The sequence below is a fragment of the Anopheles marshallii genome, chromosome 2 (genome assembly GCF_943734725.1).
Source record: "Anopheles marshallii chromosome 2, idAnoMarsDA_429_01, whole genome shotgun sequence".
Taxonomy (NCBI): Eukaryota; Metazoa; Arthropoda; class Insecta; order Diptera; family Culicidae; genus Anopheles; species Anopheles marshallii.
The window spans coordinates 81708399-81732978 of record NC_071326.1 but is presented as its reverse complement, the minus strand read 5'-3'; the positions used below and the strand labels follow the sequence as shown (position 1 = coordinate 81732978).

At 43.8% G+C, this 24580-nt stretch overlaps 6 protein-coding genes across 6 annotated transcripts; 4 read left to right on the top strand and 2 right to left on the bottom strand.

Annotated features, from left to right (window-relative positions):
- The first annotated feature begins 185 nt into the window (after window positions 1-185).
- LOC128708034 (zinc finger C4H2 domain-containing protein) lies at window positions 186-1423 on the top strand. The gene is made up of 5 exons (XM_053802992.1): window positions 186-244; window positions 323-494; window positions 570-748; window positions 822-1094; window positions 1288-1423. The coding sequence occupies exons 1-5, from the start codon at window positions 186-188 to the stop codon at window positions 1421-1423; spliced, it is 819 nt and encodes a 272-aa protein (XP_053658967.1).
- A 1233-nt stretch (window positions 1424-2656) lies between these two features.
- LOC128707104 (adipocyte plasma membrane-associated protein Hemomucin-like) lies at window positions 2657-5512 on the top strand. Its single transcript, XM_053802051.1, has 3 exons — window positions 2657-2741; window positions 3683-3766; window positions 5118-5512. Exons 1-3 carry the CDS (start codon window positions 2657-2659, stop codon window positions 5510-5512), a joined length of 564 nt encoding a protein of 187 aa, XP_053658026.1.
- A 6804-nt stretch (window positions 5513-12316) lies between these two features.
- LOC128706728 (solute carrier family 26 member 10-like) lies at window positions 12317-16299 on the top strand. The gene is made up of 6 exons (XM_053801670.1): window positions 12317-12785; window positions 13869-14167; window positions 14344-14448; window positions 14587-14728; window positions 15165-15769; window positions 15841-16299. The coding sequence occupies exons 1-6, from the start codon at window positions 12317-12319 to the stop codon at window positions 16297-16299; spliced, it is 2079 nt and encodes a 692-aa protein (XP_053657645.1).
- A 1114-nt stretch (window positions 16300-17413) lies between these two features.
- On the top strand, window positions 17414-17725 carry LOC128707354 (histone H4). Its single transcript, XM_053802306.1, has one exon. It carries the CDS (start codon window positions 17414-17416, stop codon window positions 17723-17725), a length of 312 nt encoding a protein of 103 aa, XP_053658281.1.
- Window positions 17726-19047: 1322 nt separating this feature from the next.
- LOC128718687 (damage-control phosphatase ARMT1-like) lies at window positions 19048-20595 on the bottom strand. The gene is made up of 4 exons (XM_053812307.1): window positions 20513-20595; window positions 20117-20449; window positions 19883-20042; window positions 19048-19800 (listed from the first exon to the last, which is right to left on the bottom strand). The coding sequence occupies exons 1-4, from the start codon at window positions 20593-20595 to the stop codon at window positions 19048-19050; spliced, it is 1329 nt and encodes a 442-aa protein (XP_053668282.1).
- A 1141-nt stretch (window positions 20596-21736) lies between these two features.
- On the bottom strand, window positions 21737-23955 carry LOC128718686 (uncharacterized). Its single transcript, XM_053812306.1, has 3 exons — window positions 23741-23955; window positions 22398-23667; window positions 21737-22330 (listed from the first exon to the last, which is right to left on the bottom strand). Exons 1-3 carry the CDS (start codon window positions 23953-23955, stop codon window positions 21737-21739), a joined length of 2079 nt encoding a protein of 692 aa, XP_053668281.1.
- Between the last annotated feature and the right edge of the window lie 625 nt (window positions 23956-24580).

Here is a 24580-nt window from a genome sequence, read left to right as displayed (position 1 = left end):
TTTCCACGAGCGGAAGTATGATTTTGGAAGGATTTAGTTTTCCTTCTAGTTGAATTAGTTTTCCCACAATTATACCGACGTACCTAAGTGCAAGTGTAGTGTGTAAAAGAAACAGGACTAAAAGTGCAATTAATTAAGAGAAACAAATTACTGTACTTGCCAGCGGTTCACAGCACGGTACAAAAATGAGTGCAGTTGATGAAAGAACGATTTACGCAAAGCTAGAAGCGATGAAAGACATTCGGTGAGTTGCGTTCTATGCCCTGCATTCTATGGCCTCCTTTTGTGAATTCTTTTCACTGTGCTTTTCCACTATTTGCAGCTCGAAAACGCTCCAGCTGGAGAAACTGAAGCTGAAAATTATCCGCGAGGTGGAGAATGGCGATGCGGAAGAGAAATGTCTGTCTGAATATCGGCGAGAACTGGAGCTCCTCATGCAGGAAAAGATGAGCCATGTGGAGGAACTTCGCCAAATTCATGCCGATATCAATGCTGTAAGTAAACGGACCGATCACTCTAGTGCGATTTGTGCCCGAAAGTTGACAAATTTGCATTTACCCATTGTACAGATGGAAACAGTTATTAAGCAGGCCGAGGAAAATCGTATTCGTTCGATTAATATGGCTAATCGCATACACGAAGAGTACGTCCCACTGAAAACCGAGGTTGATTCAATGCGGCGTGATTACTTGGGCCTCGAAAGACTGCCAGAACTGCACGAAGAGGAAGGAACTACCATTTCTCCGGAGTACGTACAAACGAAAGTTTTAGCTGTTTTGCAGCAAATTTACTGACCGCACGATTCTATTCGCCAATTTCAGCCGCTTCCAGAACTATTACGCTACGAACAAAACACTGTCGGCAGCATCAGCCACATTCACTCGGCCACCATTATCCGCCCATCATCCTTTGCCACCCGATGCACCCGCCACCTCGTTGCCACCTTCAGCACCGCCCGGATTTCTTCCTCCTCCGCCGGTTGCCATGCGTATCAACAAGCCACCGGAACTTCCCACGAACCGGCTGCAACAGGCACCGTCCACCATTGGCATCGGTCATCCGACATTCAGGTCTGATTTCAATGTGAATTTAAGGTGATTTTTCGTTCGGTTTTATTATTTGGTTATCTATACTTTTGCTGATATGTTTATACGCTTGTTTCGAGAAACTTCTCACACGCTAGTTCAGATTGCGATTCCATGCAACAAACGGAAACAGGAACAATAGTTTCCGGCTACACTTTGTCAAACATTGAGAGCTTCCCTTTGCCTTGTTTTCCTCTTCCAGCAGACAGCAGCCGCCTCCAATGAAGTCGTGTCTTTCGTGTCATCAGCAGATTCATCGCAATGCACCGATATGTCCACTGTGCAAGGCCAAAAGCCGCTCGCGTAACCCCAAAAAACCGAAAAAGAAAGACCATTAACTGGTTCCAGAAGAACGCAATTGCTTTGGACAAGAAAGTGCTAGCTACTTTCCGCTGCATCTTCCATAACACGATGGGTTCATATTTACTGCAAATGGTAGTTCAGTACATTGTCGGCATCAAGATAGAAGGCCATAGATTTGTAAGCATATTTTGCATTTTTGGTAGAATGGTAAGAATGATGTAATTACATACAATTTTATGTAGCGCATATGAATAGTTTAGTGATTTTGTGACAGGATGAGTTCGAACGTTAGTGTCGCATAATCAAAATCTCTACACAAAAATTAAAAACAAGTCGTAGAATTAAGTTTCAAAGGCATAATAAAAACGCTAATAAATCATTTTCTTCATCATAAACAATGCTTTCTTTCATTGAACACAACAAATTCTGAAGAAAAATGATAGAAAGAGATAACTAGCTGTTTCACGCGCGAAACCAAGATTGGCACGGCCAAGAATTTGATCGTGACGTTTTAATGAATGCGAGATGACAGTTGGGATTATACGAAATAATGCTGAACTATTTCTTTCTAAATTCTCAATATTCTGGATGTATACAGGATATGCAGTGACTAACAGAAGATAGTTCCTGAAATCTGCAGAAATGTTCGTTTTTATTAGATGACTTTTTTTAATAAAGATTTTTTTTTTTCATGGAACTTTGATTTAAGGGGGTTGATTCCTACTGTCAATTCGCGCGATCTAAACGTCAAATCGTGCTAATGGAAAAATCTGCTCACATTCAGCTTTAGCTCGCTCAGAGTAAATTGGTTTAGTCAGTCGTGTGTGTGCAATCTATCGGTGCTTTTCTCGAATTCCGGTTAAAATACCTTTATTCCCGCAGGCAAGTGTGAAATTCTACACAATTCCTTGAAGTCTGCAAGTTGCAGATAATTTCATTACAGCCCACCCGTTTCCTGTGTCGATTGTTGCCAAACGCATCATCGTCCCACTCTGCACGCATTCACACCGCCATTGCAAAGTTCGTGCAATTTTACTACCCTGCGGTAGACGTGAGAACGGTGTTACGTGGGAGAGCGGAAAACGGAAGCGGGTGTATTTATTCAATCCATCTTTCGACGTGCCGGAAAGGATTGCGAACCAATCGTAATTCGTATTTCCCTTCCATAGGTGGCAGGACAGTTGTCGCACGAGAGTATACCAGATTCCAGGGAATCGTAAAAAAAAAACCGTCTAACCAGCCAAAGAAAGGTAGATAGCAACGAGAAAATGATTGCGCCGATGTACATTAAAGGCGCACTGCTGGTGGCATTAGTTGCGTTATTCGCGGTGAACGCAGTCCCCACAACGTCAGGTAAGAAATATCTGTGGAAGCGAGCGTTGCAACTACCGGCCGCTCCGTTTGTTGGAATTTATGCATTTCGTGTAGATTATCTTGTTTCCAATACGTGTGAGGTCAGCAACGCTGCTATTTATTTGCACGAAGCCGTTTTGCAAGTTTTTGCAAACCTAGCGTTTAACAAACGAAAAGAGGTTAATCTAATTTCCAACGTATTGATGAGTGTGTGACATGATTCATCGCAGCAGCCTGTGCGCCTGTTGCAGAGGTTTGTTGTACGGTGCTGTTACTTTTGCTTATTTTTGTGTTGTTCTTCCTCACGCTACACACACTGGTGTGCTTTTTCTCAACGCCACTAACAAAAAGCAAATCATTTCGATCACTTTATCCAAGTGAGCGCTGGAAAAAATGTTCCAAATGCGCGTATGCAGGCAGAAGGCGATGTTGCGTATTTCTTTTCGACGATTACGCTTCGCGCTGGATGATTTGTCAAGCAGTAGTAGGAGAACGGTCGCAGTAGTTGTGTTACGTATGGGCGCGATAAGAGCGCGGCCCAGGCTGCCGGGTGAGGGGTGGCTCATTCGTACAACTGCAGCTCACAAATGCATCTGTCAGCATTTTTACGCGAATGTTTCTCGCGGAACACAATATGTACAGAGAGTACGTGTTTATAATTCGCTTCCAACTGTTGCTAAGCACACGATGATACGATGAGATGTGGATTAACTGACCGCTACACCACCAACGGCGAAATTTTTGTTTGCAGACAAATGCCATACGCTCGCACAAATTGCGTCTTTCTTCGTTCCGATCTGAATAAATAAACAAAATTGCATGCTATTGTCGCAAAGGTTTCCTTTTTTATACCGCATGTTTTGTTTGTATTAAAGAGACGACGTATTTGATTACTGATTACTGTTCAATTTGGTACTAACGATATTGTTTTTCTCTTTTAGCAGCAGCTGCTCCAAAAATCGATGACGCTCTAACGGAAGATATTACTACCCAAGAACTACCGCAAACCACACAGGCTCCTCCAGGTAAGTTACGCTAATGTAATACGGAAGCGATGTATTAACACAAACGAATTGGGTATGTTCATTACCACCACTTTCTGACCTAGAGAAAATCCCCCGGCCCTGACCTTGAAATCACAACCGGCAGTGTTTTATGATAGAGAATTTCATTTGCAAACGCTTGAACGGTTGTTATCAACATGTTGCAACTACATGGTCATTAGAACTAACCATGGCATAATCTCAGTATCTCAAAGTCACAGTGGTGCAATTCTCAAATGTATCGTTCGTGCATTCAACCGTCATTTAGGTTTGTTTTAAAAGAATATTTACAAGCTCCATTACTCTTTAGAAAAATATTCAATTGAAAATGTAAGAAATGGCTCACACCCTAAAAATTATGGCTCAAAATGGTTGATGTTATGAAATAATTAACAAATCATAAGATTATGAGCATGTCTTTTTGTTTGATTTTGGATATATTAAAAACTACTATTCGTTACTATTATTTCCCAATGTTTAAAAAAGAAATTATGCTTAAATTTTACTTTTCGGCAGACCTAATTACCTATCTGACACTGTAACAACCTTATTATATAGTGCTCTGGATTTATAGCCCAGCGGACATATAGTCTGTTGTGGGAGTCCTCTTATGGTCATGCACTGTCGTCTACCGAGCTAATATTCCGACCTTTCTGGCTAGCTGTTGGAGCAAACAACGAAATGTAAGAATACAAGACACATAAACGCCCTCATTCAATATCAATATAGGCTATCCAGAATGCCGGCCTAAAAGGTTATTCGGTGTCATTCTAATGACGTGACCAACCCACCGGATCCATAGAATCTAAACTCGCTGTACGAAGTGAGTTCATCGTACACCTCGTCGAGTTAGTCATTCTAGTGTCTTCCCCATTCATCCTCACATCTTTAACATGATGTTTGTGACAACAAATTATTAATTTAATTATATTCATGAATTAACAAATCAGAATGACGATCGAAAGCAGAAAAATAGTACTTAAGGTGACCCACTTTGGCCTTGAGATACTATATATCGCTTCATAATTAACAGTCTGTCAACATTTTCGAGTATGAAATGCAATGAAAACTTTGTGTCCCTTCCTGGATTGAGAGACGAAAGTGACGAATGAGCTCCAAAACGTCTATAATTTTAGAACGTCATGAGTAACATTTTGTTGCTGTCATGCTAGCAATGCTACTGAGTGACTATTTCTTATCATAACGATTAACATATTATTATCAAGAAACACAAGATTAAAAGTAAATCCCGTCTGATACCGATATAGTAATGCGTAGACGAGTATATTTGAAAGTTAAAAATTATGCTAATGTTTTTATGGTTTGTTTTTAGATGACAAGAATACGACAACACCAGCAACAACTACAACTACTACGGAAAGTACAACAACTAGCAGCACCACCACTACTCCCAAGCCTACTACCCCTACGACAACCTCCTCCACCACTACCGTGACCCCTCCACCAACTACGCCACCAACTACTACCACCACGCCCGCTACGCCGACACCCGCGCCAACCCCGACGACGACGTCTACCGAAACTCCCACTACTCCGGCACCAACACCGGCCCCGCACTGTAACCGTTTCGACGCGTACTCCTTCGTTGGTGGTATGATTCTTGCCTACGGTTCGCTCGCCATCTCGTTGGTACTGTACAAATTTTACAAAACGCACTCGAACGCCGCCGGTATCGCCAACAATTCTAACAACTACCGCACGTTGTAAACGATCGCGTCCACACGGTCTTCACCAGTGATCGTAGTTTTCCTTTTCGTTCGTTTTTTTTTGCTTTTCTTTATTTTTTCGTCCATTTTAAACACTCCTTCCCAATGTCCAAAACCGTGGAAAAAAATGGTGGTTACATTGAATTATGGCAGTTGGGAAACATTTATTTTACAATCTAATAGTTTAACTGTATCCAAATAATTTGAAGTAGTAGTATATTGGCCTTGGTAGTAGTCGTTTAGCGAGATTTTCTTTTTTCCCCCAATTATTTTGATGCCATCAATGCTAAGTGTTACACATTTGGGTGGCACACGAAATACATTTCATTTAAATAAGACATTGTAATAGGACAGTTACTTTCAGCGAACCTGCTGTTGGTTCAGCTCAGAACACTAATTGCCTTGTTTTTTTTTTCTTCACAATATTACCAAAGTGCCAGTTAGTAGACAGATCAGAATTACAGTGAATCTGTACATCGCGGCCGGTTGTACGCTGTTGATGATACCGGTACGTGATGATGCATTTAAGCTCCTAGAGGAAATGGCCGGGCTTCAAGAACGATATCAAAGCTTTTGTGTTTTATTTTTTTTTTTTACTCTCTTAAGTAATCCATAACAATACACACAATGCGTTTGCGAAACACAAAATTTTCCGAACGATCTCTTAGGCTTTTGCTGATCAATTATAAAGAAACTCTTATGAAAAAAAAACAAAACGAAAAAAAGCAAAACTCATTCAAATTTTTAGCTTGCGTTCCAAAATCCAAATTTTTTATACCAAAACGTATCCGCATTATTGTATTATTCATTATATTACACTACTTTAAATTCACCTTTATACGATAAATCCTGCAACAACCAGTCAAACGCTACTCAATACGGTATTTGGCCGGTGCGGTATAAGAGTAGTCCAGTAACATGAAAACTGATTGATGATGAAGAAATAATCCTTTAGGCAGCGTATAATTGGGATGTGGGTTTTAGGTGAGAATCCAAATTGCGTGCTCACATCATGTCTATTATTGCTAAACACACACACACACACCCACACACTGTTGTTCTGCAGATGGTGCGAAAGAACCTAAATTGTTACTGTAAAAAGAAAATCGTATGAAATAAAAAGGCTGAGATATCGGAGATCGCTCTACATGTGTAGCGAGCTGGAAGGTGGAAAAGAACATGAAAAAACTATTGCGTCTATTGGGTAAACGGTCGCTGTAGAAAATTGCATCCGCCCTTCGATCCGAAGAACGAATCGTCAGAAAAGCAACAAAGTGTTCTTAAAGTAGAAACCCTCAAGGCTTTTAAATGTGGTCACATTCTAGAATCGTATGCCATTGTTCAAACCGTCGAATCCGGCTAGCTGAGTCCTTTTCTTGGAAGTGTATTCCAATCAAAGACGATCTTCATGAAAAAGTCTTAAGATTGGAGATGGAAATATTGTCTTATGTAAAAATAAATAAATACTTCTTCGGTCTTGTGATTTAAAACTTGTATCTTCTAAGATTTCAAAATTTCCAAGCCACTCGAAAACGATCCGTGTCGTTCTGTAAAATATTACTATCACACATAGATTGCAATTAAGTCCATTGTCAGTAAATAGCATTAATTACAAAGATAGAATGTTTTGGACGATAATTCATCAAGAAATATTCTTAACTCTAGACAATTGACTTAAATGATCTTGGATGATCATTAACAATCAATCCGCGGGTTTTAATAGCACAAGACTAGTTTCGTGTTCGGTGATATGTTTTAAGAGCAGTTTTACCGAATTTACTATTTCAAGACCCTCAAAGACCTCAAGCTACGGGACAATATGAACAGCTCACAAGAATCAGTATAGCAAAAGTTTAATACGATTTGATCAAGAACTGCTTCCTGCAGAGAGTTTGACGTGTTGTTAGCTGTTGCGCGTCCCCGTTCAATGGCTCGGAGCAACTACACTTGGTAACTTCTCAGCAGTCCACACAAGTACGGAAGCTCCTTCATGTTCTCCGGTTCAAAATACCTGACACTTCCGAAGAAGCTGATGGAATTTAAGATACTTATAGCGCTAACGTTATTTATACGTCGCAGCGACTCCGTCCAAGGCGTTCGAGAGGAAGAAGCTCCGACGGATTTGTGGAAGGATACTGGAAAACGAGTTATAGTAATTGGTTATAAAGATGTCACTATCATACTACAGCCAAACCCAACAAAGTCCCGGTGTGCTGGTCATGATCATTAGAATAACACCAGACAACTCAACTGGTAAAGCCATCATGCAATCTCCACATTAACCTTACACACATCAACAATAAGCCCAAATTAAATGTTCAAAATTCATAATCGTGTGCATTACAAAATCTCAGTACGTTTTCTTTCGCTTGCAGCAAGAAGCATCTAACGAACAATAACGATAACGGAAACTCACGTGAACGGAGCGTTGACGGAAATCGTGCCGATGATAAAGCAACAACCTGACCGAACGTCGTTCGAAATGAGGTTGAAAACATCCGATTATGTTAAGTATTGCTGTACAGCTGTTGCTCGATTGATTCGTCAGAGAATTGATTCGGTTGTTTCGAGACGCACCAGGAGTCAGCCGAAGAGTAGCTATAGCTATCACCAGCGGTGGAACGTCTCCCGAATAGCAGTGCTCTCAACGATCGTACGTTAAGGTGGATTATTCGAAACAGCTCCACATCGGTCAGTTTGTATTAGTGAAGAGGAATTAAAAGAAGCCTTCAGCTGTACCAGACAATGCTTGCACTGTAAGCTAGATGCTGAACTCAACGTACAATGTTCAAATCGCGCAAGTAACGACACCGTCACGGTTCGCGTACGGTGCATGTGTTTTAGACCGGTCGCTTTTACGGTGATGTGATGTACAGAGTAGTCGTGCGTAGTCTTGGCTGCTCCGCGTAACGATCGTTACATTTGTTTTGTATTGTTTGACGCAGACATTGAGGATGTTTTTCGATAAAATATGCCGTTTTTGGGTAATTATGTTGCCAAGTAATTGATTTTACTGGTAGAAGCTTGTCAGTGTTTGTGTGATGGTGCTGCCTCAGATTCAAAACAAAGAAGAAACGTGTTAAAAAAAAAAAACAAGAAACCAAACAACATGTTTATTTCTGTGTCTCCCGCATCCTCGTGCAATCTGGTTTGTTTGTTTTTATTGAAGATCTTGCGAGGAACACGATTACGATCATCATTCTCGATTGCCACCATCGCTTGAAGTGCGAAATTCACCCAAAAGAAGAACGATCCGCATCAGAAATGGACGAGAATTTCATATCCCCCGATTCTTGTTCTACAAGGTGTATTCGCGTATTCTTTTACGCTTCGATTGGCGTTCTAGTTCGGCGACCCACAACGCTGCGTGGGCACTGCGGTACAAACAACACAAAAACCTTTACGTTACTGTACAGCCCCCCAAAAAAAAAAGGAAACAGGTTTGCACAACACTCTTCAAATTCGTTGGTGTTACTGTACGGTTTACTCCATTCCACACCCATTTGCGTCACGATTAATCTTTATTATATGTATGTTTTCTTTTACGTTTAACAAAATTTTCATTTTCCCACCGTTTGTTGCTTGTTTTTTCTCCCCCCCCCCGAACGATACAACAATAACTAGTTTTATCCCATCTTTGGAATGTCCTTTTGTGTGACCTTTGATTTGGTGGATAAAAAAAAAACCTGATCCAAGGTACGTCCCGAACGGTTCGAAGCGATGTAAAAACGGTTTGTTTTGATACATCCGCTATAAAAGCCATCTTTTAACGGCCGGTTCTAGTTACAGCTGCTTTGCAGGTGTAATCAAGGCGAATCTGTTTACCCAATATGGTGTCTCGTGTGGCGGAAAAATTGGGACAATTGGATCAACCCGAAGAAAATCCGGCTTGGATAAATAGCATTTAAATGTGTTTCGATAGCCGTATCGAACGCTGCTTAAAATCTAGTTACCATGTTAAATTCTGCAAAACGGCCTAACCTTGTGTCGCAAACGCGTGTGAGTAGCACAAGATTATTCTCATTTTGCCTTTTATTTGTACCGTCTATCATTGGGAAAGAATACAAATAATTTAACATTATTACTCTGCATGGTAGGTAAACAATCATAAAATAACACCAACATGTGTTATTAGACGAACTCCCGTCTGATTCCGGTTCTCTTTAGGTAAGTTAATAGCTCTCACCATAAAGATATAAAAACTGGACCATTATTAAGCATTTATAAAGAGGAAGATCCTCAGTACAGAAATAGCATCATGCAAGATGAACAAACAAGTCAACAGTAAATAAAGGTCAACACAAATAGGGTAATCTTCCCCATTTCATATCCGGTCTCCATGTCCGTATTAAAGTAACCTTCTCCGGAGTGTGGCTAGACGAGATATTCTCGCGGGAGACTGAAATAATACAGCTACCGAAATAGCCTCCGGTGAGGAGAAGAAGATACAGAAGGATCTGGCGTGTGTTATTGTTTGTTCGTGGGGTGTATTGTCTTATCAGTGTTGTTCGGTAGTCAAAAATGTCGTCATTTCCCACACATTCCCTAACCATTGCGTGCACGATTAGCATGTCCAGGCGCGTGTCAACTGAGGGGCGATAACGTTATAAACCCACCGGTGGTAGAAACAGCAGAGCAAGGAGGTAAGATAACGCTATGGTGAGAAGTTCTACAATATCTCCAATATGTAAAATGTTTTCCCCCAATGGCGATCAAGAGTGTCGTCCGCCAATCAACAACATCGGTGGAACATGGTGACGAACTGATCGCACTTTATGCACAAAAACATTACTTTATCTGCTGCGTTGAAGTTGAGTTGAGTTTGCAGGTTGAACGGAGATAGTGCGCACGTTCCTGGACGAAGATGGGCGATAACTTCATTTCCCTTGTACACCGATGAAGTGCATCCCAGCGTTTGGGTAGCTTGATTTTGAGCCATCTACGTCATGTGGACTAGAGATGTGCACGTTGAGTAAGAGTGAGTGAGTGATTTGAAACCTTCGAGAGAGTGAATGAATATAAATCAGCACGAAGAGTTTTTATGACTCCTTTATGACTCCTTTAACCACTCTTTTGCGTTTATACTCACTCTCACTCCCTGTGCCGACTAGAAACTCACTCAGGAGTGAGTAAAAGAGTATTATCACTCTTTGGATTATAATCACTCCATAAGAGTGAGTAAAAGAGTATTATCACTCTTTTGGGATTGTAAGCACCGAGGATGAGTGAGAAAACGTGTTTTATCACTCTCTTTGGATTTTATTCACCGGCCGCCAGGGGATACCCTTCCTACGTTTACTGGACGTTTTCTCACTCATCCTCGGTGCTTGCAATCCCAAAAGAGTGATAATACTCTTTTACTCACTCTTACAGAGTGATTATAATCCAAAGAGTGATAATACTCTTTTACTCACTCTTACAGAGTGATTATAATCCAAAGAGTGATAAAACAGTTTTACTCACTCCTGAGTGAGTTTCTAGTCGGCACAGAGAGTGAGAGTGAGTATAAACGCAAAAGAGTGGTAAAAACATAAATGCAGTGTAATATTTTTTAATGAATCTCAAAAGAGTGAGTAAAGGTTTCAAATCTTTAAACCCACTCTTTGACTCCGATTCAAATCATTGAAAAGAGTGATTATTCTCATCTCTAATGTGGACGATGATAAGACGTACGGTACGATTAGACGTGCTTCATCAACACTCTCTATTTGCTTATGGCACTAGCAGCTGAATACACCTTTTAGAAGTTGCTTACTTTTAAAACCAAGAACCCCCCGTCTGGGTGCGCAATTGTAAATCCCATAACCGTAGCTGCTTTCACTTCGACCGTCACGTGAGGCGCGTTCGATAGGATTAACGCAGTTACCCCACGGCAGGGCTCCAGTTTCAGCGAAGGCCACAACACTGCACGAGCTGAAACTAGTTTCCCAAAAGCGCAAAAATGGTGGACTGCTGTTGACCCTCCAAAACCCCCCCCCCCCCCCCCCCCTTTTCAGGCCCGTTCTTGCGATCCAATGTGCGGACATGTTTTCGGTACGTGTGCCCTTCTTTTTGTGTGTCCAATATTTCTGCCAACTCACGCCATTGGCGTATTATAGGCTAGCTCTTCCCAAAATTTGCAGGCGTGCGAGCAAGACAGCAAGATCCGAAGATTTTCGAGAAGCGCTTCGAAAAGAATTTTAAACTCAACCAGATGTACGGTGCTGCTGATGTCTCTGTATCTTGATTTCCGGTCAACAACTGACTTAAGCCCAACGCTTTTCCGTTTCCCAGTTGATTATCATCCTCCCTTGCGGCCAACGGTCATATATTAACCTATATTTAAAGCTCCGCATTGTCAGCGTGGGCCCGACCATGGGGTGAAACATCTCTTGTTTGCCTTTGCCCATGCCAATGGACAGACTTTTTGCAAGATTCGTTGATGATAGTACTCATCACGTCTAATCTTTTCTCCCACACACACACACACACACAGGACCTAGAAATAGATAAGTCGGAAGCCGTCACAGCTTCCAGCCGCCACGAGCTTCACAGTCGCCAAGAGCCACCGGTGGCTGCTGTTTGCATGTAAACAGCACAAACTATCAACCTTCACCGGGGACAACGGACCGTTACGTTCGGGTTCAAGTTCTCGGCAAGATAGATCTTCTCACCGTGCGTCCGTATACACCGGTACGGAAACCTGTCGCAGAGCAGGTCGCGCGCGCGCACAGTTCGATCGGGGCCGCCAGTCTTGTCAGCGCTCTCGCACCGGAAGGATCGTTGTCGTCGCGTTCGTCGAGCCGCATCTATCATCCGGCAAGCAATGAAGCTCGATTCGGAAGGTGCCGAAAGTGGCATTGTGAATCCTACCTTCTACCAGGAGCTAACCGACGAACAGACGCACTCGGAAGCGGCGCCCCGTGATACGGTGGTGCCACCGATTGTAACCGTTTCGCATCCACTGTACCAGCAGCACCAGCTAAATGATGCGTACCGGTATCGGAAACCGAAACGGGAACTCCAGCGGGAGATTAAGGACCGCATCCGTCGGGTGGATTCGAAGACGTGCTGCAACAGTGTATTCCCCCTAACGACCTGGCTGCCGGAGTACTCGTGGAGCAAGGATTTGGTGCGCGATCTGATCAGTGGATGTACGGTGGCGGTGATGCATATACCGCAGGGCATTGGTTATGCGCTGCTGGCCAATGTGCCACCTATCGTCGGCATCTATATGGCGTTCTTTCCGGTGCTGGTGTACTTTCTGTTCGGTACCTCGCGCCACAATTCCATGGGTAAGTCTGCGCCGGTGCGCTCGACGTGATAAGATTTGATGCATCAATGTCACAGGAAGACGAGATGGTTTAATTGATAACTGTGTATTGTGTGCTCGCTGATGCGGTGAGTGATCTTTGGGGGAGAATTTGTTGGAAAAATCGGTTTGAAAGTGTCTTAACGGTGGTGTGGAAGTTGTGTGTTGTAACCAGTGTTCTCGGTATTCCTTCCCTTTAACGGCACAACAACCTCAAGAGGTCTAGAGTAGCTTGCCGTTTCATGGCTTTCTTTGATTTTATTTACCCGCAGCCGGATAATCAGTCCTGCGTGGAGGATTGGCTCGGATGGGATTTTGGACCGGTCCTGTCGTGTGAAGACCGGCGCCGCTACGACTTAGAAGAGTCATTTTCATTTAAATAACTTTAGCGATTAGAGTTATGATAAGAGATCATTAATCTTGGATGATTCATTTATCTTTTAGCATACATCATCTTTCATGAACAGAGATTCAGGTGCATTCATTCAGTTGAAAGGTTCATTTAGATTCATGAATAAAATCAGATTAGCTCTACGGTATCAGAAACCCTCCGAAGATCCGGCACTTGCAACACAAAAACCTTGGAAGATTCATGATGATTCAGACAGAAATTCAGATGCATTCATTCAGTTCAAAGAATCACTCTGGTTCATGAATCTAAATCAGACTCGCCCTACTTTACTAATATTCGCTGGAGATCCGAAACTTGAAGGTTATAAATCTTGGCTGATTCACAAATCTCCGGAATAGAGATTCAGGTACATTCATTCAATTGAAAGGTTCATTTAGATTCATGAATCAGTATCGGATTAGCCCTACGGTATCAGAAACCCTCCGAAGATCCGGCACTTGGATGATTCGTGAATCTGTAAAACAAAGATTCAGATTCATGAATCTGAATCAGACTCATCCTACTCTAGTCTAAAATCGCTCCCGCTGGAGATCCGACACTTGGAGGTCATCAATCTTGGAATAGAGATTCAGGATCAAAGATGCATTCAGATTCATGAATCGGAATCAGATTCACCGTACACTACAGCAAAAACAAAAAAATCCTATCCTTCAGGAACGTTCGCCGTGGTGTCCATAATGGTCGGTAAAACCGTGCTAGCATACACCGGCACCAGTGAACTTGGCGAACCTCCCCGTACCGCCCTGGACGTGGCAACGGCCGTCTGCTTCGTCGTAGGCATTATGCAGCTGATAATGTGCATCTGCCGGCTCGGCGTAATATCCTTCCTGCTATCCGATACGCTCGTTTCCGGTTTTACTACCGGTGCCGCCATCCACGTCGTAACGTCCCAGATCAAGGACCTGCTAGGACTATCGTTACCCACGGTGGGAAGCATGTTTGAAATTATTAAGGTGAGTGCAAACCACACGACACATGAATCTGCGAATGTACGGGGCCGTTGCATTGTACCGGCAAGCTTGACCTCGTTTGGAAGTACAATCTCGTTTGCCTTCAAGCGCAGAAATCCTAAACGAACCTAACATACCTTTTTTGTTTTCTTCTCTCACCCGCAACACGTCCGCAACAGACGTACATCGAAATCTTCAAGCAGATTGTTAACGTTAACTGGGCCGCAATCATCATATCGGCCATCACCATCATCGTGCTGGTGGTTAACAACGAGATCCTGAAGGTAAAGACGATTGAATGATTCGTACTCTCATCGCCATTCGGTCGAAGGATATCGAGTGTGGCGGGTCTAATAGATTGTGTTTTATCTTCTTCCAATTACATTACCGAACGTTCCACGGTTTTGGTTCCGGTCGGTCAGCCGAAGGTCGCTAAGCGCAGTGTCATTCCGATACCGATTGAGTTGATTGCGGTCATTGCCGGTACACTGTTGTCGCGGTATCTGCATTTTGCAGAGAAGTACAGCATCAAAACCATCGGAACCATCCCGACAGGACTGCCCGGTAAGTGAGGAACCCCCGGGTGGGCCGGGTTTAATTGAACTGAGCCAAATTGATACAATCACACCTAAAATTTTAAAATCCCTTTGTTAGGACTCCTGGAACAGATAATGCAATTTTTTTTATCACCTGCAATTGATAATGATGCCTCGTTTACTGATGGCCCTGAAACTGAATAGATGAAATTATTCAACCGTCCCTATCAAAATGTAAATAAATCGAACACATGGTTTGTTCCGCCAGGTGTTGTTGTTCATGTGCGGCTTGTTCCCCTGATACAATTGCCTTATTATTCTTCCTAAATTGGTTTTTCTGGTGAACTGTTCGTTCGCTTAAAGTGACCTTGTTTTCAACCATCACTCATCACTCTTTATCCTAAATAGCCTTTTTGTTACTTGCTTGTTCCATTCATGTTTTTTTTCTGTTTGTATCTTTTTAGCTCCAACATTGCCAGATTTCAGCCTGATGCCTACGATACTGCTCGACAGCTTCCCGGTCGCCATGGTCGGTTACACCGTCTCCGTCTCGATGGCGCTCATCTTTGCGAAGAAGGAAAACTACGAGATCGGTTTCAACCAGGAACTGTTTGCGATGGGTACCGGCAATGTGTTCAGTTCCTTTTTCTCCTGCTTCCCGTTTGCGGCTTCCCTGTCCCGCTCCTCCATCCAGTACTCGGTCGGTGGACGGACGCAGATTGCGTCCGTCATTTCCTGCGGTTTGCTCGCGATCGTTTTGCTGTGGGTAGGACCGTTCTTCGAACCCTTGCCACGATGCGTACTGTCCGGCATCATCGTGGTATCGCTCAAGGGTTTGCTAATGCAGGTGACGCAGCTTAAAAGCTTCTGGCGCCAGAGCTGGATCGATGGAATGGTGTGGATACTGACGTTCCTTTCGGTGGTACTGGTTGCGATCGATATCGGACTGCTGGTGGGCATTGTGCTGAGCGTTTGCTGCATCTTCTTCCGGGCACTCAAGCCGTACACTTGTCTGTTGGGCAATGTACCGAATACAGACATTTATCTGGATGTGAATCGTTACGATGGGGTAAGGCTCCCACCATCTACCATCTGCAGCTATCCAAAAGAAAAACTCACAACATAATTTGTATGTTTCAGCTGATTCAACACGCGGGTGTAAAGATATTCCACTACTGCGGTGCACTTAATTTCGCTTCCCGGGCCGCCTTCAAAACGACGATCTGCGAAACGCTTGGCATCAATCTTACCGAGGAGATTAAACGACGAAAGGATCCGGACTGGAAGCCAAGCATCGAACAGGCGTGCCGGGTGCTGGTACTGGACTTTACCTCGCTCAGCTCGATCGATCCGTCCGCTATCGGAACGTTTAAGGCGATGGTGCGCGAGTTCGAAGTGCTCGACATCCATACCGTGCTGGCCGGCTGTCAGCCGCCGGTATTTGAGATGATGCAACGGTGCGGATTGATTGGCGATATCGAAAAACCGTACTGCCGTTTGTTTACCTCCGTGCACGATGCTGTGCAGTACGCGCGGGAATACGTTGGCGTCGGTTCGATCAGTGGGAGCGTCGTTTCCAGCACTACCGGTATTGTGTAGCGTTGCACACGGTTCGGCTGATCGCATATGGGGCTTCCTTCTTTACGTGCCATGTTGTTGGTAACGGTACTAAACAATGACGGTGACGGACGGTTTACCGGCCCAACCGGAATTGGTGGTATTCTGTGGTTGCAAAGTATTTCCCTCTAGCATTAATGTTTGTTTACCGTAGAAAACATAGGTTCTGTGTACAGAAGTAGGAGATATATACAATTTTTAGGAACATAGTGATAAATGGCAAGTGCTTGTTGAGTGGATATGCTTACCTGTTTCTGAATACAGCGTAGTTTTTATATATTTATTTCATTACTGTTGGTCCTTGTACGATGTTCCGAAACACAATCCGTTGCGTTGTCTTTTTTTGCCGATTTCCCCGCTTGTTTGTTGTTTATCCTTCTCAAAACCGTGCAACTGCAAACAGCTCCATATAAAACAGTTGTAATTAAAATCTACCTTCAAGCGTTTGCTTATTGTGATCAAAACGGAACATTCATTTAATTTTCCTAAATTGTTTTCAAACGCAGAATGGTGATGGGGAATAAACTACATCAAGACTCTTCCATTTAAAGACGTTAATCGAAACGGAAATCCTGTGGAAAATGTTTGTTTAAAATCATATTTTCACTACAGCAACATTAACAATTTAAATAAAGCAAATAAAATAAATTACCAATGAAAACAAATTAACAAAGCGGGTTTGTTTTTGGAAAATAATGCACCGGTTTGTGGGTTAAATAAGCTGCATTGCTATTAGTGCTCGTAATTCAATACTGGCATGGCACGAAGAGAATTACTTCCTAAATAAATTACGTTCAATGATGTAAAATGACGCAAATTTTATTGTAAAATTACAAACTTTAAAAAATCATACAAAATTGTTTAGGCAAAACACCATCTGTGGGTACGCCAGATTTTGGCGGCAAAAAAGTTTGAAGCGGTGAACGAAGCGCTTTAAACGGCTGCTTCATGGCTGCCAACATGACAGAGCGTACGTTCGACCGTGCTTATATAAGCAGGGCGATTTCCCGCAAATGCTTATTCGAGTGTGAAGAAGCAAGTTTCGCGCACCGCCGCCGTTAGTTTTCGTGTGAAAGTTAAACCCTCTTGAAGCAGAATGACTGGCCGCGGTAAGGGAGGCAAGGGTCTCGGAAAGGGAGGAGCCAAGCGTCATCGTAAGGTGTTGCGCGATAACATCCAGGGTATTACGAAGCCCGCCATCCGTCGTCTGGCCCGCCGTGGTGGAGTGAAGCGTATCTCCGGACTGATCTATGAGGAAACCCGGGGCGTGCTGAAGGTATTCCTGGAGAACGTGATCCGCGATGCCGTCACCTACACCGAGCACGCCAAGCGCAAGACCGTAACGGCGATGGATGTGGTGTACGCGCTGAAGCGCCAGGGCCGTACGCTGTACGGTTTTGGAGGTTAAGAGCACACACCGCTCTCGGCCAGTTGGACACACGGACGGGTTTACCCGAACGAACATCATGGATTATCTCGTCTGAATCAAAAACGGCCCTTTTCAGGGCCACTGATACAATTCAGTAAAGATATTTTTCGTCTTAACCTTCCGATCGCATCGTTTCGTTAGATTTATTGTAGCTTTTCCCAGGTCGGTTGCTGCGCAGTCCGGAGTTCGGTCAGTGCAAGTGGCCGTGTGGAGGCTTGATTATATTAGCTCCCGGGGATGTTGCAAATACATTGCCAATTGTGTCCCAAGATGGCGGCGGCGTCATGACGCGCTTGCTGTGAAAAAGTGATGTACACTTGCATGTACAACCCAACCGGGGGTCTTCATTTCGAGAGGTTCCTATGCTTTTTGTTGTAACTAATATTTTTAAACCATACAGAAATGCCAGAATCCAGCTGCTGATAATAATTCTCGCTCTGAGAGAATTTTCTATTGCTGGCTTTTAAGTACATTGGAAATTGGTAGCATTCCTGAACAAACGGGGGGGGGACTTTTTCGGCAAGCATATTGTATTAGTGTGCGTATGTGGTGGGCAGTCTGCCTTGCAAAAAAATCTTCGCAAAGGTTTTTAAACCCATCAAACTTACTTCTGCTTGTGGTATTTCTGTATTAAACATCGATTACATTGAGTTAAAAAATCAAGAAGATTTTATTCCGCTGGATGTTTAACATTGCCCCGGATAATCAAATGTGTAGGTTCGTGTGTGTGAGTGTTGAATGATGGGTATTAGCTGTGCGTGGATGTGTGTTGGTTAGGCAGCGGTCTAATAGATGGTTTCGATGGCTCCGGCAACATTTGTTGCCGGCCATCAAACATTTGGTTATGTTTTTGCTAAAGTTACCTTGTAATTCTGAATGTTTCCAGCAACATGCATAGACTATTCTACCGGCAACCACATCAAACCGCTACCTTAGATGTGATGTTGGTTTTGCAGCGAAGTAGGCAGTGGTGTATAGCGGAATAAAGCACAGTTTGCACACACAGAACACGCGTTTGGCTTTGTAATTTTTCAATAGATTTGGGACAGTCGAGCACGTTGTGCTGACAGGGGCAGATCGCAAATAAGTTAATAGCAGAAAACTTAATCCATGGTTGCTTTTCTCCACCACCTCCGGCTGTATCCCATCTCGTCTTCAATTAATGCCACATATTGAATGTCAAATGTTTTATTAAGCAAAAATGGTAACATAATATTCTTTATTAGTAAACAACCATATAACCAAACCAAAAATCGGTCAAGAAACAAAAATTAAACTACTGCACCGCACACTTACAATGGTCATTTACCGGCAAATTGTATTACACCGTACTCCCCGGTTACCATCCAGGAAGCGTCCTTACGCGTCAACTCATCGGCCATACCTTCCGGTAACCCACAGATCAGATCCGCCTTAACGGTGCGTAACGTGCACAGATTCGTTGGCAAGAAACCCCGCAACGCCTCCATGAACGGTGTACTGTACGGGAAATTAAAATCGCCCAACAATTTGCGATAGTTTAGATCACCCTTAAACACGAGCAGCTTGGCCTGGGACAGTGTGTCGTACAGTGCCGGTGCGATGTCGCGCATGCGATAAAACTCGTACGGCGAGGTCCAGAAATTATCCACCGGACGCATCTCGAGCGCGCCGGATGCAAAGTGACGTTTTAGGCGCGTACCGAACTGTGCCAGCAGGGGCTGAGTGTCATGGGCGGCTAGCGCATCGAGCGTCCACTGCATGTCCTTCGGTGTTACGTCCGAAATGTACCACGGAATGGCTTTCACGTTGAAGCACACCTTTGGTGCGAGTTTGTGATGTACGATAAAGTCGGCCAGACACAGATCGGTAAACAGCTCGTAGCCGGAGTTATCGTTGATGATCTCAACGATGCCGGCAGCGGGACCGGTTGCGACGCACTGCCAAATGTCCTGGGTGTGGTCGCTTACGATGCACGCTTCCAGTGAGTCCAGCAAGCTGAACGGATCACCATCCTGTTTCACATCCTGACCAGCACTGATTGAAAGATCGCACCGATTGCCCCAAAGATTTAACTACAAAGGTAACACATTGCATGCTTTAGAAACTGATCTTTCTCAATTCATTCTGGGCCATCGGAATAGTTCAGCTACTCACTTTTAACAGCTTACGAAAGAACGAACCAATTTCTTCGGCCGTTTTGGGTACTCCGTTGAAGGTTTCTATTGAACGCAGTACGGCAACCATCGCATCGTACGAATTGGTCAGCGCTTTATGCTTTTGCTGCTGAAAGTAGTCCAGCTTTTGAAGAGTTGTGCTGCAAAACCAAAATAAAAGGTTATTGTCACAAAGGATGCCGTTTTCTTTAAACGGTTCCATCACTATAGTTACGTGTTTTCGAATATGTTATTCAAGCGCCGGTACATGTAAGTTTCCGCATACAGCCAGCAGGCAGAGAAGTAAGAATTATCCTCGCCAAGGCTCTCGATGAAGCTGTTCCAGACCGTTTCGTCCCCGATGGCAGTGCGAATCGGGCGGAAATCTTTATCCGTCTGCAGTTCATACTTTAGCTTGGATATTTCCCCAATCGCAGCCTTCAGCTCTTCGCGGGCCGTTTCTCCACCGAAGTTTTCCGCAATCTGTTCCTTGTCCTTCGACAGCTGATCGATGACCTGCGTCAAGATGATGGGCAATCGTTCGCGCATAGTGTAGAAACCGAACCCTCTGTTTTGTTGCGTAGAATAATAAACTTTATCACTCGCCACTATCAATAATAGTACAACTTACTGCTTGTATTGACCCTTTAACGGTGCATTAAAGGGTGGCTTTTCGTCGATGATGTTGTACTTAGTTGCAAGATCCGTCGTCATCGTGAAGCAGTGTTGTTGTTCGTTTCGATTAGCTTTGACGAACGCTACTCCAGAGTGATTTGATGCAATAACCACACAAGCAGTCAACACGATCTACCCACAGCAGGGGAGCATAAATTAAGCACCCCGCACACTAAGAATGCGCTATTTTTAGAACCTTTGCCTTTCCCGGTTATGCTGCGGCACTGGGTAGGGTGGTTTCGCTTTTTTCGTCCTAGATAACAAGCAACAGCCAGCAGAACGATTGGTTACTGTGATGAATTCGCACACAAAAACCCACTTGTCTTTATGCAAACAAGTTGCCAATGGAAGCGCTAGACCTTCACGTTCGTAGAAGGCTGTGTTGTTGCCGGAAAGTAAAACATCTCTACACAGCAACAGCAGCAACGTACAACGGCAATCAGCTGTTTTGCTGCTAACTGTCAAAATGGCAGCTCTTCCCTGTGGGTTGAGCGAAAAGTAACGTGCGCATAGTGGGACGGCTAAGAACAAAGCGGATTTTTTTCTGTTAGTAAAATATTATCCAAAACCAGGGGTGGGCCAAACGATTCATTTTACGACTCGGGCTGGAGTTCACTATATTCGTTACTTTTGGTTCTGGATTTACAAAGGTACCCCCGGGAACGACACTGACAAGCTCTACGAGCTGTACGATAAGCTCACTGTCGTACAGTGAATTAGACCCGCCGGTCTCCATCCAATTCAGATGAAGTAATGGCATTTATACATCCCCCAGAAAGACGACGGCGCTCAAACGTGAGCGGTTGAGAGGACTCCTGCATCAGGCCAAGACTGCGAAGCGGTTGTACCGTCCAATATGTATGAGATGAAACTTCGTATTAGTCTTTACTAGCGGATTTTAAACCAATACAATCGCTATCAATAATCTTAACAACAAGAATTACATTTTCGCCCGCCGTCTAATTTCAACGTACTGCGAGATCAGGGAATACATTTTCCCATTTTAATTTTTTTACAAAAATTCATCACATTGAAAGTTCTTATCTGTTAATTATAGTTACACTTGGTGTCGCTTAATGTGGAAAGGTAAAATGAAGATAAAAAAAAATCGCGTTGTGCTCGGAGCCGGAATGAAGAAGATGCACTGTCGCTAGTTCGTGTGTTATAAAAGTGTTACCCGTTATAAAGTCACGTTGCGGGAGTTAAAAAAAATATCCAACTCGTGCAAGTTAATCAGGGTGTACGTTTCCTTGACCTGGGTACCGGGCAATCCTTCCTCGAAAGTTGTTTGGCTTACATCCACCGTAACCAATTCGTTTTCGGGTAGATATATGTCGAGAAACATGGTATCCAACGTTAAACCTTCTGCCTTTGCTTCGTCCAGATTCGCCACCGTACCGTCGTGCGTGCGGACCGCTTTCGTTGCCAGCTGGATCGGTATTTTGCGAATGTTGGATAGATCCACCAGCGTCATGGAACCGTAATCGCACAGAAAGATGGCCGGTTTACCGTCGCCAGCCGTTTCGTAGCATACGCCACGGTACCAATGCTTCAGGCACTCCACCAAACACATTTCTCCTTCGCGTGGTAAATACGAATGTTCGAATTCGGCCACCTTCTTGCCGTAACATTCGAGCATGCTCTGCAGGTTCTTGAGGTAGGGCAGATCTTCCAACGATATCCACGTTATTCGGCTGTCCAGCAGGATGGTTGTACGGTTCAGGATCATGATTTGCTTATTTTTACCGACCGCTGGAACTGATTGGGTTAGATCCTGGAATGAACGAAAAAAAAATATGATAAACGCTCGAAAAAGGCACGTTCGCACCGTTGCACGTTACCTTATACATTACGTACGAATCGCTACGAATGTTTTTGAGTGGAATAATTTTGATAAGCTTATTGATCATATCATTTACGCTTTCTCCTTCGGGTGTTTGTAGCTGCACATTCACGATGTTGTTACCCTCGAGTCGATAATGCATTCGCAAAGGACGGTCCTTCAGATTAAGCAGATACTGTACAGCCTTTTCCCGCTCACCTTGCTCGTCCGTTATGTCCGTTAGGCATACCTTGTACAGGAGCACCTTCCGGTGCGCCAGCACGGGATCGTCGATGAGCAGTAAAGCATCATTACTAACAAACGCGACCATCCCGTAATCGATGAACACACACTTTGACCGTTTCGCATTGACATCGGCGACCAATACACGGCCATAGACCCCCAGTGGTTCGTACATCGCTAGATAAATGTCACCCACGGTCGGCGCTTTGCTCTTGACGACGGGAGCAGCATTAAGCCCGGCCGCAGCAAACTCTCCGATCGTTTCAACGTACTGCTCAATGGCGGATTTCTCTGCCGACCGTACATAAATGCGATCCGGTGTTAGAACGGCAGTAATAATCACTTCTACTTTCGCCGGAAGCGGATCTCTCTTGAGCACGTTGGTCGCTGCTGGCTGAGCTTCTGTATCACTTTTAATCTCCGTTGGTGTGTCGCCCGCGGGATCTATTGGCGAACAGTAGCGATTATGTTCCTCGAGATGCTGCCGCTGATGTTCTATGCAACAGTAGTGAGTGCCACAATCCTTGCAGTAGCTGAATCCTAACCCCTTGCAAACCACACAATACTTGATCTCGAAATGAGCGCGCTCCTCCTCGGTCAGTCCGCGGTACGTAAAAAACTCCCCATCGAAATGATTTCGCTCGTCAGAATATTTCTTCTCTGACGCTTTGTTACGTTTTTGCAGTTCTTCCGGATCGTAGAGCATCAGTTTGGGTGTATCAAACAGTTCCTGTACGTTGTAGATGCGGAAAAACAACTCGGGATCGGTGCGTTTTAAGCAACCGTCCGTCGCACGATAATGTGCACTCGTGGCTAGCGATTCCTGTGCGGGAAAGTTAATCAACAAGGGTAACGAGAAGCCTAAATTGAATCTGCGCTTTAAGCTGGTGCGTTCCCAGCTCTCGTCCGTTAATGGTACATCTTTAGCCTCATCGTTTGTTGCATCAGTCGTAATCGTTGGTAACGTTTCTTTTGGCATTGCCAGATCGGCATTGTAATTAAAGCCAAGCTTCATGTTAAGCTGCTTGACAGCGAGTGCCGCTTCCCTGCAAAATAAAGGAATTGAAAAGTGATTAGCTGAATCATGCCCTATTAGTTGATGCGGGCGGTTCGGCTCACGTTTCATTGGAAAATTCGACGAACGCTAGACCGGCTTTGTTTGTTTTATACGCATCAACCACCGTGCCATAGGAGCTGCATAGCCGCCGTATTCCTGATACCGTGAGGTCGGCAACATTGTGCAGCACAATTTTCTTCGTTTGGTCCACTTCCGGATGGACTAGCCGCCAAGATTCAGCGGTCTCGTCATCAACCCCAGCTAACTGAGTTGCCATATTCGCTATTGCTTGTGCACCGGTGAAACGTTGAGTCTGTTTACCGCTCTTTCCCGATACGCACATTTGCGGGGTCTGGTCTGTTTTGACAGTTTGAACGTTTGACATGTGCTGTCAAACTACAGTAGAGACCATTGAAATGGCACACATTTTCGCTCGTACCTAAATTGGCAGTTAAATAATGTTGTTTCAAAGTGTTCAACTATTTTGTTAAATGTGGATCGTAATTCAATTCAATCGTTGCAAAAAAAAAAAAAACGAAGAAAATAACCGTTTAAAAATTGGCAAGTACATTAAAATCAGGTTGCAGAGCGGTGATATTATAGGCTTCAACTAGTCAACCAAGATAATATAAGTTCGGGGAACTTTTAACCAGTTCTTAAACAGCATTAGCGCTACTTCGAGTATTATTCCATTTTCTTAGTCTTTGTTTAACTTTTTAAACAAAATGTTGAGTTATTGGGCAACTATTTGAAGCTACAACAGGAGTTTATGAGATCCAGTAACCTTACAGTAGTTCTTAAATAGAATATACGCTGCTTTATGTTTTATCTTTTTTTTTGTTTAATTCTTTGAGAAGAACGTTGAGCTCCCTGAAAACATTTAAAAATAATTTTTGTTAGTG

Excerpts from the sequence above, each read along its gene's own strand:
- LOC128708034 (XM_053802992.1), top strand. The coding sequence starts at position 186 with ATGAGTGCAGTTGATGAAAGAACGATTTACGCAAAGCTAGAAGCGATG. Across the intron at positions 749-821 it reads GGAACTACCATTTCTCCGGA|CCGCTTCCAGAACTATTACG; the intron begins GTACGTACAAAC and ends CGCCAATTTCAG. Across the intron at positions 1,095-1,287 it reads GATTTCAATGTGAATTTAAG|CAGACAGCAGCCGCCTCCAA; the intron begins GTGATTTTTCGT and ends TTCCTCTTCCAG.
- LOC128707104 (XM_053802051.1), top strand. The coding sequence starts at position 2,657 with ATGATTGCGCCGATGTACATTAAAGGCGCACTGCTGGTGGCATTAGTT. Across the intron at positions 2,742-3,682 it reads CGCAGTCCCCACAACGTCAG|CAGCAGCTGCTCCAAAAATC; the intron begins GTAAGAAATATC and ends TTTCTCTTTTAG. Across the intron at positions 3,767-5,117 it reads AACCACACAGGCTCCTCCAG|ATGACAAGAATACGACAACA; the intron begins GTAAGTTACGCT and ends GTTTGTTTTTAG.
- LOC128706728 (XM_053801670.1), top strand. The coding sequence starts at position 12,317 with ATGAAGCTCGATTCGGAAGGTGCCGAAAGTGGCATTGTGAATCCTACC. Across the intron at positions 14,449-14,586 it reads TTAACAACGAGATCCTGAAG|CCGAAGGTCGCTAAGCGCAG; the intron begins GTAAAGACGATT and ends CCGGTCGGTCAG. Across the intron at positions 15,770-15,840 it reads ATGTGAATCGTTACGATGGG|CTGATTCAACACGCGGGTGT; the intron begins GTAAGGCTCCCA and ends TGTATGTTTCAG.
- LOC128707354 (XM_053802306.1), top strand. The coding sequence starts at position 17,414 with ATGACTGGCCGCGGTAAGGGAGGCAAGGGTCTCGGAAAGGGAGGAGCC.
- LOC128718687 (XM_053812307.1), bottom strand. The coding sequence starts at position 20,595 with ATGACGACGGATCTTGCAACTAAGTACAACATCATCGACGAAAAGCCA. Across the intron at positions 20,450-20,512 it reads TTAAAGGGTCAATACAAGCA|AGGGTTCGGTTTCTACACTA; the intron begins GTAAGTTGTACT and ends GCAACAAAACAG. Across the intron at positions 19,801-19,882 it reads TCTTTCGTAAGCTGTTAAAA|TTAAATCTTTGGGGCAATCG; the intron begins GTGAGTAGCTGA and ends TTACCTTTGTAG.
- LOC128718686 (XM_053812306.1), bottom strand. The coding sequence starts at position 23,955 with ATGGCAACTCAGTTAGCTGGGGTTGATGACGAGACCGCTGAATCTTGG. Across the intron at positions 23,668-23,740 it reads GTCGAATTTTCCAATGAAAC|GGAAGCGGCACTCGCTGTCA; the intron begins GTGAGCCGAACC and ends TTTATTTTGCAG. Across the intron at positions 22,331-22,397 it reads ATTCGTACGTAATGTATAAG|GATCTAACCCAATCAGTTCC; the intron begins GTAACGTGCAAC and ends CGTTCATTCCAG.